Consider the following 16,685-nt stretch of genomic DNA (forward strand, 5'->3'; position numbering starts at 1 on the left):
CTTGGTTATTGCAAAATTTTAGGAGCTTATTGAGATTTTGGTTTACAAGTTATTTTTTATTGATTACTTCTCCTATAGTTGTAATAATTCAAGGGATTAGTGAACATTCGTAAGTATTAAAGTACATGTCACATGTGCTTATTTTAAGTTTGGAAGAACTTAAAAATTAGGAGAAGGATCCTTACACTAATAGATATATAGAGTACATATACATCATATAGGATACTTGTATGTAATCAACAGCGAATAGTGAGCATGATCACGTTTTTGTGGAGAGGGGAAAAAAAAAACAAAGGAAAGAGCATATATAATCATGCGTAGATTATTTAATGTATGGCCTCAATCCAAATATACACATTTGTGTAATTGCGTCCTCATACAAGATGTTGTCGGCATGGAGCAATGCAAACATCATTTATTTATTATTATTCATATGGCAGGCAATATAATAGCCAAAGAAAGAAAGTACAGAAGATCAGTATTATCTGAAGAACAATAATATTGCGAACTCATATTGAAAATTCTTATAACAACACCCCTGTATGAACGCAAGGGTTAATACAGTTAATATTATTATTACTGTATAAACTTATTTAAAATGCAATATTATATAGATTTTCTCATAGATGACCAAAACCTCGTGAGAGTAGAGAGAAAGAGTGCTTTCCAGTATTATTTAATGATAAATTAATTAGAATTAAGGGGTATGAAATTTGCTGCAATCAAGGCTTGCCACCAGGTCCAGGTTTTTTTCTGGGGTCGTGCTTTGGATTGGGACCTGTATCATCATAATCCAGCACCGCACCAAGCATCAACCTCTTCCTCATACTCATGTCCTTAACACAAACAAAATCAGCTAAATTACTACAAATTAATCAAAAGCCTTCTATAATATTGCAGGATGTTAAAAAGTACAAACGTATATGAACTCCCCATTAGTCTGCTGAATCCTTTATTTTCTAGGTATGCACCAATTACTCTTGGTTAGTCTTTGTATTATAGAAAAAGAAAAATGATATCCACCCCGGCAATGAATTAGACTTCAACCTCACTAAGACAAATTTTTAAGGTAACTTTCATTAATTTAAATTTTAAGAATATCTTAAAATATTTCAACTTTTATTTGTTCGGGGTCGAGGTGGGGTTCAAATTATCTTTGTTTCATTATATTATTAAAAGATATCCAAAAGTCCATGTCAATGCTTCTATTAATATTGGATCTAACTTTTGAAAAGTAAAATAGTATCTTTATCCGATATAACCGAAGATTAATTAAAATAAATATAGAAATGTAGACAGCAATAATTTTTTTTTAACATAAATAGATATGCGACAGGAAATATTTAAGATAATCTTTAAAAATATAATTGAATAAATCGTAAACTCTAAAAGAGAATTTACTCTTAAATAAATAGTAACATTTTTTTTAAGATTTGGAGGGGAATATTAAAATTCTCATCCACTAAACAACAAATCTGATCCTTAATATTTTTAAAACTCGAGTGACTGAGAACTCGTGAAATGCATTTCAATCAATTGAGTTATGCCTAACGGCATGAGTATTAACATTATTCTTCACATGAATATTATATTGCATGAGTTAGTTTTTATTTATTTTTAAACCTGATATTATAATATTCATATAGCTTCTATACACACTACCTTGTGCAGTGATTGTTGATCAGAGTGAATGCTATTGATCTTGAAGCCATCAACCATTCCTAAAAAATAAAAAGATATGCTGTCACAATTAAAAACTTAAATATTAAGATAAATTATATTTTATGTGTCGAGATGCATGACATTAATTAATTTAGAACATAAATTCTTACCTGAAGATAATAAGGGAATATTGAATAGGAGATAAAGCAGAATGAAGGTCTTGATCCCAAGAGCAGCCATTGATGATATAGAGTATGTGAGCAATTGATGCTTAATTCACAGACAGAGGATGAGATAGGGACGAAAGGTCTGCTTTTATTCTCAATTGTGAGGGTTAGGAAATGTGGGTTTATAGCTGTAGTGATGGTGCAACCCCACCAAATAGCAACGGAATTATGATGAAATGCATTAACCATCTTGCCCACAAACGTAAAGTCAACTGCACTATTTAAATATTTTTTTTTTATTACATTAGACTATCTTCAAACTACAACTCATATTACATGATATTGTAATTGATATTTACAAATTAGACTATTACTAGGACCAACTTACATCAATACTTATGAAGTTCTACCTAAATTTTTAACCATCATTAATATTCAAGAGACGTCTACTCTATTCGCGTTTGGGTAAAGAAGAAAACTACTTTCACTCAATTATACAATATAATTAAGAAAAAAATACTTCCACATTATACTTGTGGGAATTCGAACTGTTGTCCTCAAGTTGGAGGACAACAGCCCTTTGGCCGAGTGGCTCACTATTTAAATATGTTACATATCATCTAAAAAGCCAAAAAAAAAAATTAAAAAAAATGAAGCAGTCAGTTATTGCATGGCTAAGTCTTAAGCCATTTTCAGCTTATTGGCTGTTTTGTGTTCTATCAACGTTTGCGTAAGTCAATCTGCTTTTCTTCTCTCTATGGCGTAAGTCAATCTGCCATTTTCAGCTTATTGGTGGATCTTAATGCGCCACCAGCTCTCATTTCTGAGACTGATGACCATCCCATTTTATTGATTTTTTTAGGTTATATTGCATTATTGCTGTCCAGATGTCACAATACTTACATCCTTCTTGTATTACTTGCACCCATTGTTAGAATCATGGAATGATGGAAATTAATTAAAGATGCTTGAACTTGCATCTACTTTAAGTTACAACAAAAAGTTTTGTTGTCCCAAAATGATAATTGTTAAAAGTATACTTAATGGTTGGATATTGGAATTTAAAATTTGCTACATGTAATCATATTACGTCGAATATGTAAACTTCAGCTCTAATGTTGTATTAATTGTACCAATGTTGTCAAAAAAATTGGCAGCGGCACCCTGTATTCATATGTATTAGGCCAAGTCTAATATATAAATTTTAAGAACATAAAATTGCACCAAATATTTTAGGATGAAGGATGGTGACAGCCATAGTTCGGCAAAGTAGTAATTGAGATTCCTTTATTTTTATAAATATGCATTTTTTTTTGGAACTCATAAATTCTTTTTTGTGTTTAGAAATGGTCAAATAAATTAATTCCTTTTTGAGATACAAACTCTTTTTTGAGTTCAGTAATAGCGTGCAAACCCTCGATGTTTGTCCCAAAAAAAGATTTGAATATCTCTCCATCACCACTCATAAAGATAAGGGTTTCTATAACTGTTTTACCAAATCATAAAAGCTGTTGGCATCTTTCCATGTTTTATTTATTTCTCATGAAATGGTAGAGTTAAATTATTTTAGAATTATAAATCTATGATACGCTTTCTATTTATTCTTGAGCTTTTAAGAATTTATGACTTATTAATAATTTTTAATTTTTTTCATGGGTTATATTCTTTTTCTTCTATGTACTCTTTTCAAATATTTACATTAAAAAAAACCATATATCTCGTTATTTTTTATAATTAACTATCATTCACAAATTAGGTTCATGATCTTTCAACAATAAACGGAAGCCACAAAAATTAAAGCAGTTAAAACAGTAATTTGAATACCTATTAAAAAAAAAATGACAAGTGCTGCTGTAGAAGTATTTCAAAATGTTATTTTTTGGCCCTCTATGGACGGTGATGATATGTGGTCTTCATTTTTCCAAAATCCAAATTATGTATTGAGAGTTAGGGATGTTCTAAATCCTTCATTGAGATTTTCTTTTCCATGTTACCAAATGCCACTTTGATCATTTAGTGAATGAATGATATGAAACTAAATGTCTGAAATTCTGCAATTTTCTTAATTATAGGCATTTTTGTAATTTTATTTACTTTTCTTTTTTGAAGTTTATGGCTGAGTATCAAATATTTACATGAAAATTAAAAAATAAATTTTTAAAATTTTCATCTAAATAGAAAAAGGCCTAAATATATATTATATCCTTAAAATATCCTTATTGAATATGCCTATTTCTTATATTATAAAATATAATCTCATTTTCTTGATTTTGACTTATAAGAATATAAATGTCAAATATCTCAGATTTTAATTTTTTATTTATAAAAATAAATAAGATGTCACTTATATTCAAATATTAAAAAATATATATATTATCATTTAAATAATTGTATTCAAACTACTCAAACTTCAGTTAAATTCAAATTGATTCAAATTTTAGACAAATAAATAAATAAGCAATACCTAATTTTTTTAGCCTCATATTTCGCTTTCATCGCTTTAGATGGAGACAAACATGGTGAGTGGCCTTAAGATGAAATCAAAGAGCGCATTTTCAAATTCATCGAGAGTTGAATTTTGGTGAGGAAATGGCAATGCATTATTGTTATTGTTAGTGGAAAGGAAGCACTGCCAAAAAGGCCATGACACAAACAATACTTTGAACTCCCAACACCTAATCTTTTTATAATCATTTAATTAAGACAACTAAAATTAGATTTATCATCTTTCAGGAGACCATATGTCGGCAGTGATGGTGTTAGGGTGGTGGTGTATGGGTGATTCACTAATAATCTTATTAAAAACATTACTTTTGACAACCTAGAAAGGTTGTCGAGAAACAAAATGATAAGAGTTCTAAGAACTGCAAACAAATGCACTTAACACAAAATAGTAAAAATTTGTATACAATTTATCTAGTGGAATTATATGATAAACCACTTTATTGATTATACAATAAAGTGAATTGTAATTGAGAAGTTTTGAAGGAGTTAAAATGTTGATTTAGATAATTTGTTTAATGTCCCTTTGAAGTTTAAATCCAAGACTTGAGTCCCACGAAAGTCTATCGCTCGTTATCATTTGAGCTAGACCTTGACTTAGATGTGATCTCTCTTTACATAGTGAGATTTCTAAAGAGAAATAATTAACTTCCCTTTAATTGTTCAAATGTATCTAGTTTTGAGCCTTTGAACAAGTAAAAATAAATAAAATTTTATTAGTGCACAATTAAATAAACTTGTTAATATAGTTTGTCAACATATCATATGTTGACTTTAATCAATTGGGGGCCTTAGGCGAAACTTTATTTTAGGCCTTCTGATTTTAAAATATCAACTCTCACAAAAACATTCAATAACTCAAAAAAATCTCGCAAGAACATCGAGTAGCTCAAAATTCAACTATATTCAATAATATCTTGAATTACAACAATTATTAACAAGATTCCAAAAAAAAAAAAAGGAAAGATATCTATTTATTTCTACATAAATATTAACTGGCTTTGTCTTCCACAAATTCCACCTTCGTAAGATACTCTAAACCTTCATCAGCCACAGCCATAATCTTCTTATGAACTTTAAATCATTACTCCTACCTGCTATGATCCTTGCCGCAAGCCATCACTAATGCAAATTACTAATCAATTAAATTTTATTCTTCTTGCTTTTTGAGATGCAAAATTATTAATTAAAATCTGATATTCTAATTTAGCTAACAAATCTTTTCCAATAACTAACATAGATAATCCATTTAATCTTTCTTTTGACATTTTATTTCTTAAATAAGATTTTATTAACTTTAATTTAGAAAAACTTCTCTCAATAGAAGCAACAGTTACATGTACTGTCAATATAATATTCTATAAGTTACAAATACATTTGAAAAAGAATCTATTTTTTAATATAATTAAGTGTATCAAATGGAGTATTTCTTTCAATATGTAAAACCTCTTTTAAGACTTTTAACTCCAAAAACAAATCTAATACGTTAATATGAAAAAAACATATCATATTTCAAGACATTTTCAAGATTAATACAATAACTTCTTAACTTTCATTATCTAATGATTTTAATTTTTAGAATTGAAATTGCTCAAATCTATTGCTGATTGAAGAAATAGCTTGATCTACTACACACACACACACAAAGTAACCAATTTTAAAAGAATCTTCAGGAGACAAAATTCTCTCTTCGTTATTATTCTCACCAAATTTATTTTTTCTACGAATTATATGTTTTTCATGAAATTAGTACTATTTCCTTTTCATTTGCAATTTCTTTAGCTTAAATCATACTAGACACAAAACCATTTTCTTTGTGATTTTCAAAAAAAGATGAAAGACCTTTCAATTGATTTATGGCAACATCAATTTGGATATCTTCCTTTTGTAAGCTTTTGCTAACAATATTCACAACAATTAATATATATATTAAAGAATCATACCTAACAAGAATTCAAAGTTTTCTAATTCATATGTTGCTAAACATTTAGCTTCACTTTTTATTTTAGGATCTTCACTAACTTCTACTAATTGAAGTAAAGCATCTCTAATTTGGGGAGCTTGAGATCTTATCGTTTTGACACTTTCTATGCGACTCTCCCAACATGTGTTGTGACAATGATTTAACGGTTAAATTAGGTACATTATCTTGTAAAATTTTCTATCTTTTAGGTGAAGAAAAAACAGAGAATAAACACGTTGAACAACTCCAAAAAACATGAAATAGCTTTAGAACAAGAATTAGCCACATCACAAAGTATTAAGTCAAGACTATGACAACCACATGGTATACAAAATGCTCTAGGATTTATTTCTAATAATCTTTTTTGTACATCTTGATTTTTTCCTTTCATATTAGATCCATTATCATATCTTGTCCTATTCCATCATTAATATCAAGTTCAAGAGTTTTAATTACATCCACAAGTTTGTAAAAAAAACCTTTTTCCAGTGGTATTGTCAACTTGTAAAAATCCTAAAAAATATTCTTCCACCCTTAATAGATTTGTTGAAATATCCACACATCTTAATATGAAAGACATTTGTTCTTAGTGGCTTGCATTTGGAGTACAATCAAGTATAACTGAAAAATACTTTGCTTCCTTAACTTCGTTAACAATTGATCTTTTATTTCAAGTGCTACCATCAATATCAATTTATTTTGTATGTTATGTCCAAGATAATGATCATGAATTTCACTAGTTTTAATACGTCGAATATGTTCTTGAATTGTTGGATCAAACTCTGCAATCATTTCAGTTAAATTTAAAAAGTTTATGTGTTTCTCTTTATAAATGTTTTCATTTTTTTTTCCACGAAATGCTAAATTATTTTTAGCAAGATTCTTTACAACAACAATAATTCTTATTATTACTTTTTTTCAATCTTCTTTTTCCTTGTTAATTCTTTCTTGAACATCTTTATCAATTGTTTTTCTTTTTCATATTCTTACTTCTAAATCAATCCATGCATTCATATTAGTTATATGGTCATTGGTTGTGTCATGACTTTCAAGTTTAGAACTAAGATTTTTTCAATCTCTTGTTCCTTCATCATTAAGCTGATTTTTGCTACAATTTGTATTGAATAATTTGCAACAAAAATAATATGCTTTGTCAAATTCTTCTGAATATATCAACCATTTTCTGTCATGTTTTTCTTCATTTAGTAACATTTTTAGTAACATTTTAACGTAAAATATAGTAGAGAAATGCCTATAAATTTCCTCTTTTGGGAAAGTTATATCATTCTCTCTAATTGGGCCTTTTTCTATTAAAAGATCTTTTAACTTTGTATCAACATTTTTCCATCTTCCTAGATCATAAATATAATTTGGAACAAATATATTTCCTACATCAACTTTGTCTGTATTTTTATTGTTATCATCTTGAATGTAGTTTATTTCATTCACTGTTTCATCATTATTTAATTCATTTGAAGTTGGTTGTTCAATAACTAATTCTTCTTTAAATCTATATCTTTTTTACTAGTTGTGACAAATTTATCAAGAGCTCATTTTTTATATTGGACTAACTTTTCTATTCTCCTTTTTTTTTATAGTTTTTCATATCTTGATACATATTTTCTAGTTGACATGTTTTTCAAATCTAAAAAACAAACAAATAAACAAACACAATTTTTTTTCCTAGATTATTCAAGCCATAATCAATACAAAAAAAATTTAAAAATAATAAGAACAATAATAATTAAAAATAGAAAAAAATGATAACATTTGGAATTGAGTCAATTGACTAACTGAGGTGAATATAATGATGACAATGAGTTTCATATAGAAAGAGAAAAGAGCACCACAAAAACCTTTTGTTGGAAGTATCCTTGAGTTCTTAAATATATTTTAATAGAATACTAAAAGTTAGCTTTCAAAATCTAACGTTACTAATTTTATAAGAGTTATTTTTGGAAAGGTAAAACATTTAATTTTTTTTTTTGGGAAATAGTAATTTCCCTCCAAAAAAAAAGAAGAAGTAATGTTTAAAATAATTATTATACCACAAAAATATATCTTACATTTAAGGTAAAGATTATCAAATAAGGGAGATAATTATGAATGAGGGCAATAATAGGGTAAAACCTAAAAATTAAGCTTTTTTACTATAGAAAAAAAGTATATACATAACTTAAATTTTTATTTAAAAAAAATTAATTATACTTATTAATAAATAAATACCAAAAAATTGAGACCTTCCTAAATACAGGACCCTATGCAACTGTCTAATTCATCTGGTGCTAAGGCCGCCACTAAACATACGTACAACTTTTGTATTGGATGTAAGTTAATAGATAATATAACTTAATCACACTTTTATTAAGTTTATATTTAAAATAACGTAACATGATAGGTCTATCATATGTCTGGTCAAGTCTTGATTACTTGTATTATTATTTCCATTTTGAATAATAATTATATGTTAAATAGAACCGAGGGCCGAACAATGCAAAATAAACTTAACAATGAACTAACGATTGGAAATTCAAACTCACATGGTGAATTGTGCAGTCTCGTAGTCAGTCTCAATTAGATGGTAATTTGTTATAACGTTATTTCAATTTGAAATGCGACTTAGTAATAACATTACTTTACTATTTTTTGAAAATTTGAAATGCGACTTATTATTATTATTTTTTTGGTTATGATATTCAATGCTATCAAAAAAAGAAATAAAAAGAAAAGAAGAATATCACTTTTATATTATGTTAGCCAATAATTTTAATTTCCTTATGTCAGCAACTAATTTTAATTTCCTACGTTTTGCTACATGCATATATGCCCACCAGGGTAATGCATCTAAATTGTACAATATACTCTACTGCTCAATATATTTAGAAATAATTTAAACTAATTAATTTACTTGGCCTTTCATTAGGTGATATTCCTTCTATATAAGGGGTGGTTCCAAAGTAAAATAAATAAATGAAATAAAAGCAAAATAAAATTAAAATAAGGAAACATAAACCAAGAAAACAACCTATAAAAGAGGGAAAATCACAAAAATCCATGATCTTCATAACATCACTTGAAAAATAACACTCCTCCACATGCGGAGATACATAGTATGATATAGCACAATTGAAGTTCATAAAAACCTGTACTCTCGTAATAACAAATAAAGACAGAATGGAAAAACCTTTATGAATGAATGCATGTATGTAACATTTGACTTTTAAGACAAACTATTGACGGCAAAAATGAAATATGAAAAATGCAAATGCAAAATGTGTATGATTTCAATTGTGTTTTGAACCCCAAACCCACCAAATGTGTATGTATGAAAAATGTTCACATTCAGACAACCAAATGACTATGCAGACATGCTGATGAAGTGATGTAGACTCAAGTTAACAAGAAGATTTAGGGGGAAAAATCAGTAATGAGAACTGGATGAAGATAAAATTTCTGAAGTGCCGCACTAGGGAACCAACTCATCAATTATCCATTCTGACCACATATAGCCATTTGCAAGCAGACCACCAGGATGGCTCTGAAGTTGTTTCCAATAAAAGCTTGGTGTCACCCTCAAGGGCCACAAATTGCCAGTGAAGCTGGACTAGTTTGTATTAGTGTATGTCACAATTGTGGCCCCCTTTCTCCTCGACTTCAACCCTCCACCATAATAATGTCTTTTCATTTCTATTAAGTTTTTGTGGAGGGTAGCTTCATCCACTTCAGTGATGCTGCCACTACGCACTTCCTCCACAGCCAAAGAACACCCCAATCCCATGGTGCTGATGCAAGAGTTAGTGACAACATGAAGATTGATAACTTCTGTTGTCTAAATGTGATGATGACCTGACACATGCAACCCTTTACCCTGACTCAACAGACCCAAATGCATGCAGGGACTCGTTAGAAGGACAGACCATGCCCAATAGCCTCAAACAGAAATGGCCTTATTAATCGCCAACCTTGCCCATTCAGCAGATTCTTTAATCATATGATCTTTTGAAGATAAACACTCATTTAAAAAGTCTTTACTTGTAAGCGACTGCTGAATCAAAGAACCTGCATTGCTTCCCAGTGTATCTGCTAGATCTCCAAGAAGCCCGATTGCTGTCTTCATGACCAGTTCATCCCTATGGGTAAAATGAACAAAAAATTAGTAACCACAAAATACAGATTATTACTTGATCAAAGTGCAAATAATAAAGGAACATCAATCAACAGAACTTACATGTCTTTTTCCATGTACATGCTATCCAAGAACTGGAGGATATGGGGTGCATATGGAATCAAGAGCTGGGTTTTTGGAGAGTTCTTAAACCCTTGGAAAATCCCAGAATATGCCTCCAAAATCCCATTTCTCAGAGAATTGGTGTACTCAGTCATATCATCGTCTACATTTGCCGTGTGCGCTGACAAATCGGCTGCACTCTGGAGCATGGGCATGGCATACATCAAGTACTTTTCAAAGTTCTCTCCAATTGCAAGTGCTATGTCACCAAAGCATGAGAATATAGGCGGCTTCACAGAACGGTGTAGCTGGTTGCTTGATAAATCTTTGAGAAGTTGTGTCATAATCCCATCACAGTAAGGCAGAATTTTTTCCTCCAGGGCTCTGCAAATATCCCCTACCACACCGACCGTAACAGCACACACTTGATACTCCTCGAAATTCTGAAGACCCATTTCCAAATATTTGTAGAAATCTGGCATGTATTTTGCAAAATCAAGGCCAGCTGCGTAGGCAAGGGCTCCAATGGCAAGCATGGCCTCCTCATGGACAGTCGCACTTCTGCAAGCAAAAACCCTCAAGAAGAGTCCCATTATTTGATCTGCATACTGCATGAAGACATACTTAGTTGGCTCTGATGATCCTAGCTTCTGAATAATGACTTGTAAGCACCCACATAGAAGGCCCTGCAACTCCCCCTGCTTTTCTCTCTCATCGGATGAAAGCTTCTGCCCTTCAAGAGTCTTGTGGAGCTCCATCATAATGACAGGGACCAGTTGCAACACCATAGGTGCTGTTTCATCAGTGGAACTCCTCACCACTTCATTCAATGTTTCATATGCAGCAGTCCTTAATCGTGATTCCCCAGCATCTTCTCTGTGAGTTACAGTAAGGAGAGACTGAACAATTTCCTGGAAAAATGGTGTTAAAGGAGATGATGGGCCCACGTCCTCATAACCCTGGGCAAGAAAATAGAGAGCACCACAGGCCTTCTCAGCAACATTCGGAGTGTCCTTCATGCTCTGAAGCAGAACTGTGATTATCTGTTGGCAATTTGCCTGGGTGATTATTGGTGTACCTATGGTTGAGCCATGAAGGAATTCAAAAATCCGACCAAGGGTCCAAGCAGTAGTATCTTTAACATGGTTGTTTGGATCCTTTGTTAATGCACTAAGCATGAAGGATAAAGCAACATTAACAATATGCAGCAACTTGTCTGGTGAAGGACCCTCCAAGATTGAACCAAAGGCGTAAGTTGCTGCCTCCCTCTGCCTCCAATCTGGTTTTGCTATGTTTTCTTCAATAAATGGGATGACTAGGGGAACAATATCATCTCCCACTGTTCGTGCAACCAAACCAAGGCAGGTGCCCCCAGCCATGGCAATATTCCAAGCCCCCTCCTCCTGATCTTGATCCTCCTCTTGCTTGAGGAGTATCTCCAACAGCAATGGGACAAGTGCAGGAAGGGCCTGCTTAATAAAGTAAAAGCATGGGATATCAGAGTTCCCGGTGAAATCACTCAAATATTCTTCCAGAATATCTATTTCCTCATCACAAATAGAACTCCAGAACTCAATGGCTTGAAGAGCAACAGGTTCTTCATCTTCACGCACAGCCTTTCCTGTGATGCTATAGATGTCCTGCATATAAGGAGCTAACTTCTCATAATAAGTTGATGAAATGGAGACCAGACACTCAAAAGCTGCCTGCCTTATCTTCAATTCTGCGTATTGTGTTGCTTCACAGACAACTCTCATGATATAATCACGTTCCATGTCATTGCTAAAATTTGCCTGGGCAAAGCTCAAAGCATTATATAAAGCTCGGGTAGCAGCAAGCCTAACATCATTGTTCATCTCAGAAGCATTCATACCCTGAACCACAGCTGTAAGTATTTTATTTACATGATCCTGTTCTACAACATCAGGAGAGACTTCCTCGCACAAATACCCAAGAGTCTCTAAAGTGGCTTGCTTAACATGAGCTGGTAGTTGGTGAACGTTTGACAAAAGTGAGACTATCAGCTCAGGCCACTGTTTCTGTGGCAATTCAATGCCCGCAACCTTGGCAATAACTTGAGATGAAGTTGACCTAGCATCAGCTACTGTAGAAGTCAGGGTGTTCAACAAACAAGTCTTAATCTGGGTCTTCACATTGGCATCCAATGACAACCATCTTTGCACAAGCTCAAATTTTCTGTGCTGTTCCTTCGCATCCAAGGCATTTTTGAGTATCAAACCTGCCAATTTACGGCTATCAACAGGCTTATCATCATTTGCTAACTCTCCAGAGAGCGACAGCAAGAAACTGGGAAGGTTTTGCTCCTGAAACTGTTTCAAACTTTCTTCTGCATGCTTCCGCACAGTTCCATCTATTGACTGTGCATTCAGAAGCACCTGGGTAACTTCCATTGCCATATTTTATCTGAAATTGTGAATTGTTGCATTAGCCAGATATATAGAAATTCAGAACCTAACCAGTGAAAACTGAATCACTCACAAAAGAATTCTCAAACCCAAAACCAAATCCCTAATCTGATGAAGAATTAAAACAATATAATATAAATAAGACAAACGTAAATAAATGTCAGATCACAGTGTAATAGTATGTTAAAAAACAAAGAACTGCCCTCAATGGAATAGAAGACATTGTTTCTCTAGCTGAGACTCTATCTAGTTCACATTTTTTTATTTATTTCATAAAACATTGATCATTTACTTGCAGAGTTTCACTAAACTTAAACAACATGAATTAAATGGCTTTCTGGTATATAATTCATAACCTTAAGCCGTAACAGATTCACATAGGGACCAGTGTAGGCAGCTGCAATCCCTGAGTCTAATTTTTTTCAGGAAATTACTTTTAAATTTCAACCATATTTTGAATTTGCCCCCAATGAATTTTCGATTTGCTGCCATAGGCTTTCAATATAATACAAGAAAAAAGGAAAAAATAATATTTTCATCAACAAAACTACTTCAAATGAGTAAAATATATACAAAATTAAATAAAAAATACTTGAATAAAGACCAAATTCTTTCAAGTAAATTAATGTTCCCCCTGCTCCACAAATATGACCCCGCCACTGACTCTCTGTGAAGCAATTATCATCAGAAACAGCATAAATTCGAAAGAAGCAAACCGAGTCTTCGTCAGTCAATTTATATAACTTATTACTAGAGCACACTGAAATTTAAGCATTTGGCTTAAACCTCAACAAAATTGATTTGAGACACAAACCTAACGAAAAGAGATTAAAAGTAATCCAAATCTGAAACCCATCGACAATCCTAATTTTATCAAACAAGAGTATCAACAGATCGAATCAGACTTGATCCAATTGAGCACACAATTCGATCGAATAATGCACAAAAATTCGATCAAAATCAACAAGCACAATACTAATAACACAGTTAAATTAGCACAGAAATATAGATCGAATCTTAAAATGAAAAAAAAATGAATCGATACATGAGACTGAAGATTAAGCAACCAAATGAATTTACAAAAACAAAATAAAAAACTATCATTAATCGAAAATAAAAGAGGCGGAAAAGATAAAATTACCTGGAGGTCACACGCTCACTGGCAATGCTGTCACCGATTGAGAAGAGCGAAACGGCGCGTATTGAAACCCTATGATTGAGAGAGAAAGAGGAGGAGAGAGATAGAGGAGGAGAGAGACGCTGTTTTTTCGGGTTTTGTTTGTAAACCTGAGCTTCAATTACACAAATCTGCTTCAGTTTTTCAAATATTGAGGGAAATTATTGAGTACGATACGGTCCAGTTTATTTATTTGTTTATTTTTTATTGCAATATTGTAACGTGACTGCGGAGTCACAGCTGATTTCTAAAAATTCCTAAAGCATGGCGGTAACGTGTGGATCCCACTGTACGATTGTTAGAAAAAAAAAAAATAAATAAAAGCGGTGCATAATTTTTCTTTTTTAAAATTGGGACAATGAGGAGGGCTGCTTGTCACGGACGACAATCACGACGACCAAATTATGCGCTTGTACGCCAGTATCGATTATGGATGTGCTAATTGTGGGAGATATGCTTTAGGGCGTGCATGTGAGGAGTAGAATAGTGCTGGATACTTCAAAGTTTAAGTATGCCAACTCAATTGAGTTTGAAGAGCTTGATGCTAGTCAAAGATTTAATGTTGAAGAGGGGACTGGTTGGGAATTAGAGTTGTTTTCTTGATGAGTCTAAGGTAGGGCAAAACCAGTTGATAATGTACCAATTTCACTAGGCTTTCTCTTGTGGTATGAGACGTGGGAGTGTTGCACGAGGTTGTAACCTCTTGTCTTATGATAAATGGTATCAGAGCTGTGCTGGCCATCTCCTAAAACCCTTGTTGCGAACTTGCCACGTGCTCCAATGTTGCACCATGCATTTCCTCACTCTTTGTCACAGCAAAGGTCAACAAACGGGATGAAAAAGTGGGTTCTCACACCCTCAAGCGTTTGCACCAGGCAGAACAGTGTCTGCACGTGGGTCTTCTCCTTGAAACAAGGAGTAAGTAGGGAGTTCATGGGTGAGATTGTGCAAGGCAATCTTCATGCTTTCGCGTGGATGTGTATACTTGCGACGCGTACTCTTTGTGCACGAGGACGTGCATGGTCAGGGCGATGGGAGAATGTCATGGACTGCAATTGTGACACCCAAATTACATGCTTCAAAGCGAGGATGTGCTGATTGTGGGAGATGTGCTTCAAGATGTGTGTGTAGGGAGTACAATGGCACTAGATTCTTTGGAGTTTGGGCAAACCAACTTGGTTATTGTGGGGAGCTTGTCGCTGGTCAAGGACTTAACGTTGAAGAGGGGACTAAGCCAATCCTACATAGTAGTTGGAAACTAGAGCCATTCTCCTAATGAGCCCAAGGTAGGGCAAAACCAGTCGATAATGTGTCAACTTTAACTAGGCTTATTTTCGTAGTATTGGATGCAGGAGTGCTGCACGGGGTTGTAAACTTTCGTCCCATAACATGCTTCTACAATAAAGTGACTGAAAGTCCCTTTATCATAACATAGTAAAGCATTCACCGTTGGATTAGACGTAAATGAATTGAACAGTTGAGATTTAATATTCAACAAAAATTAAAGAAAAACAGATAGGTTTACATGTCGTAACTTTACACATTTGACACTTTCGAATTCCTAGTTTTTCTTATTCAAAATTTTTTTCCCATTACCTCTTGTCCAATACATATTCACCGCCGCTCGTTGTCTTTGTACTTCACCATCATTGCCAATTAACTTATATAAAGATAATAATCAAACCTTAATGTTTAGGAGAAAATTTAGGTTCTAATGTGGCTAATAATTTGATGACACGTGACAAGAAAAGTCAACTAAGAAAGTCAATTTGTTTGAATAGGCATCAAAATAGCTCACAGAAAGATAAGAGGTAAGCTCCTTGAAGAAAAGGGCAATTTCGGTAAAATAAACAATATTAAAGAGTATTATCGGAAGCTAGATTTTGGGGTTAGGGTCGACATGAGAGAGAACAAAAATATCTTCTTTTGACTAAGGATGAGGAACTAATAAGAATAAAGATTCTCTAGCCAAGCAATAAGAGAAGGGCACATCAACTGTCCTTTTAATACCAGCAGAAAAACAATAGGACCATATGTTGGAGAGGCTTCTACGTGTCATTTGTTGGAAGCAAAAAGATGGTTGGAGGTTTCCTTACCTCCCAAGCTCATAGGTGTCATAATCTCGGGGCTATAAGTCCAATTATATAAATGTCCTCACCTGAAGAAGGACAACCATTAATTAAGAGCCATGTGTTTAAAATTATCAAAATGCCCTTAGGAATAGTTGTATATAAGGTCTACATGTTCAATCTTGCGCGGGGGGGGGGGGGGGGGGGGACTTTCTCTCTTTTTGCTCATTCCAACCATTAGCCATTTTTTCCAAATCCAATTTCTTAAGAGGTTGCTTTATCTTTTTCTTGCTCTATTTTTCTACGTTTCTTTCTCCATTTTCATACCTTCAAGGAATATTTTGGCCATCGTATCTCTCAAATATGATCCTCTATTATTCTTCTCCTAGAAAACCCTCTAGTCTCCAAAAGACCACATTTTCGTCATATTATTATCCACCATAAACAAACTTTAAAAAAGTTTTGTTGATATTGTAAAGCAAATCATGTAA

General features: G+C 32.8%; 1 protein-coding gene across 1 annotated transcript; it reads right to left on the reverse strand.

The window, feature by feature from the left end:
• Positions 1–9,292: 9,292 nt before the first annotated feature.
• On the reverse strand, positions 9,293–14,354 carry LOC18048288 (importin subunit beta-1). Its single transcript, XM_006441080.2, has 3 exons — positions 14,090–14,354; positions 10,523–12,946; positions 9,293–10,424 (listed from the first exon to the last, which is right to left on the reverse strand). Exons 2-3 carry the CDS (start codon positions 12,937–12,939, stop codon positions 10,226–10,228), a joined length of 2,616 nt encoding a protein of 871 aa, XP_006441143.1. The 5' UTR covers positions 12,940–12,946; positions 14,090–14,354; the 3' UTR covers positions 9,293–10,225.
• Between the last annotated feature and the right edge of the window lie 2,331 nt (positions 14,355–16,685).

Source organism: Citrus clementina, unplaced genomic scaffold (genome assembly GCF_000493195.1).
Source record: "Citrus clementina cultivar Clemenules unplaced genomic scaffold, Citrus_clementina_v1.0 scaffold_3, whole genome shotgun sequence".
Classification (NCBI taxonomy): domain Eukaryota; kingdom Viridiplantae; phylum Streptophyta; class Magnoliopsida; order Sapindales; family Rutaceae; genus Citrus; species Citrus x clementina.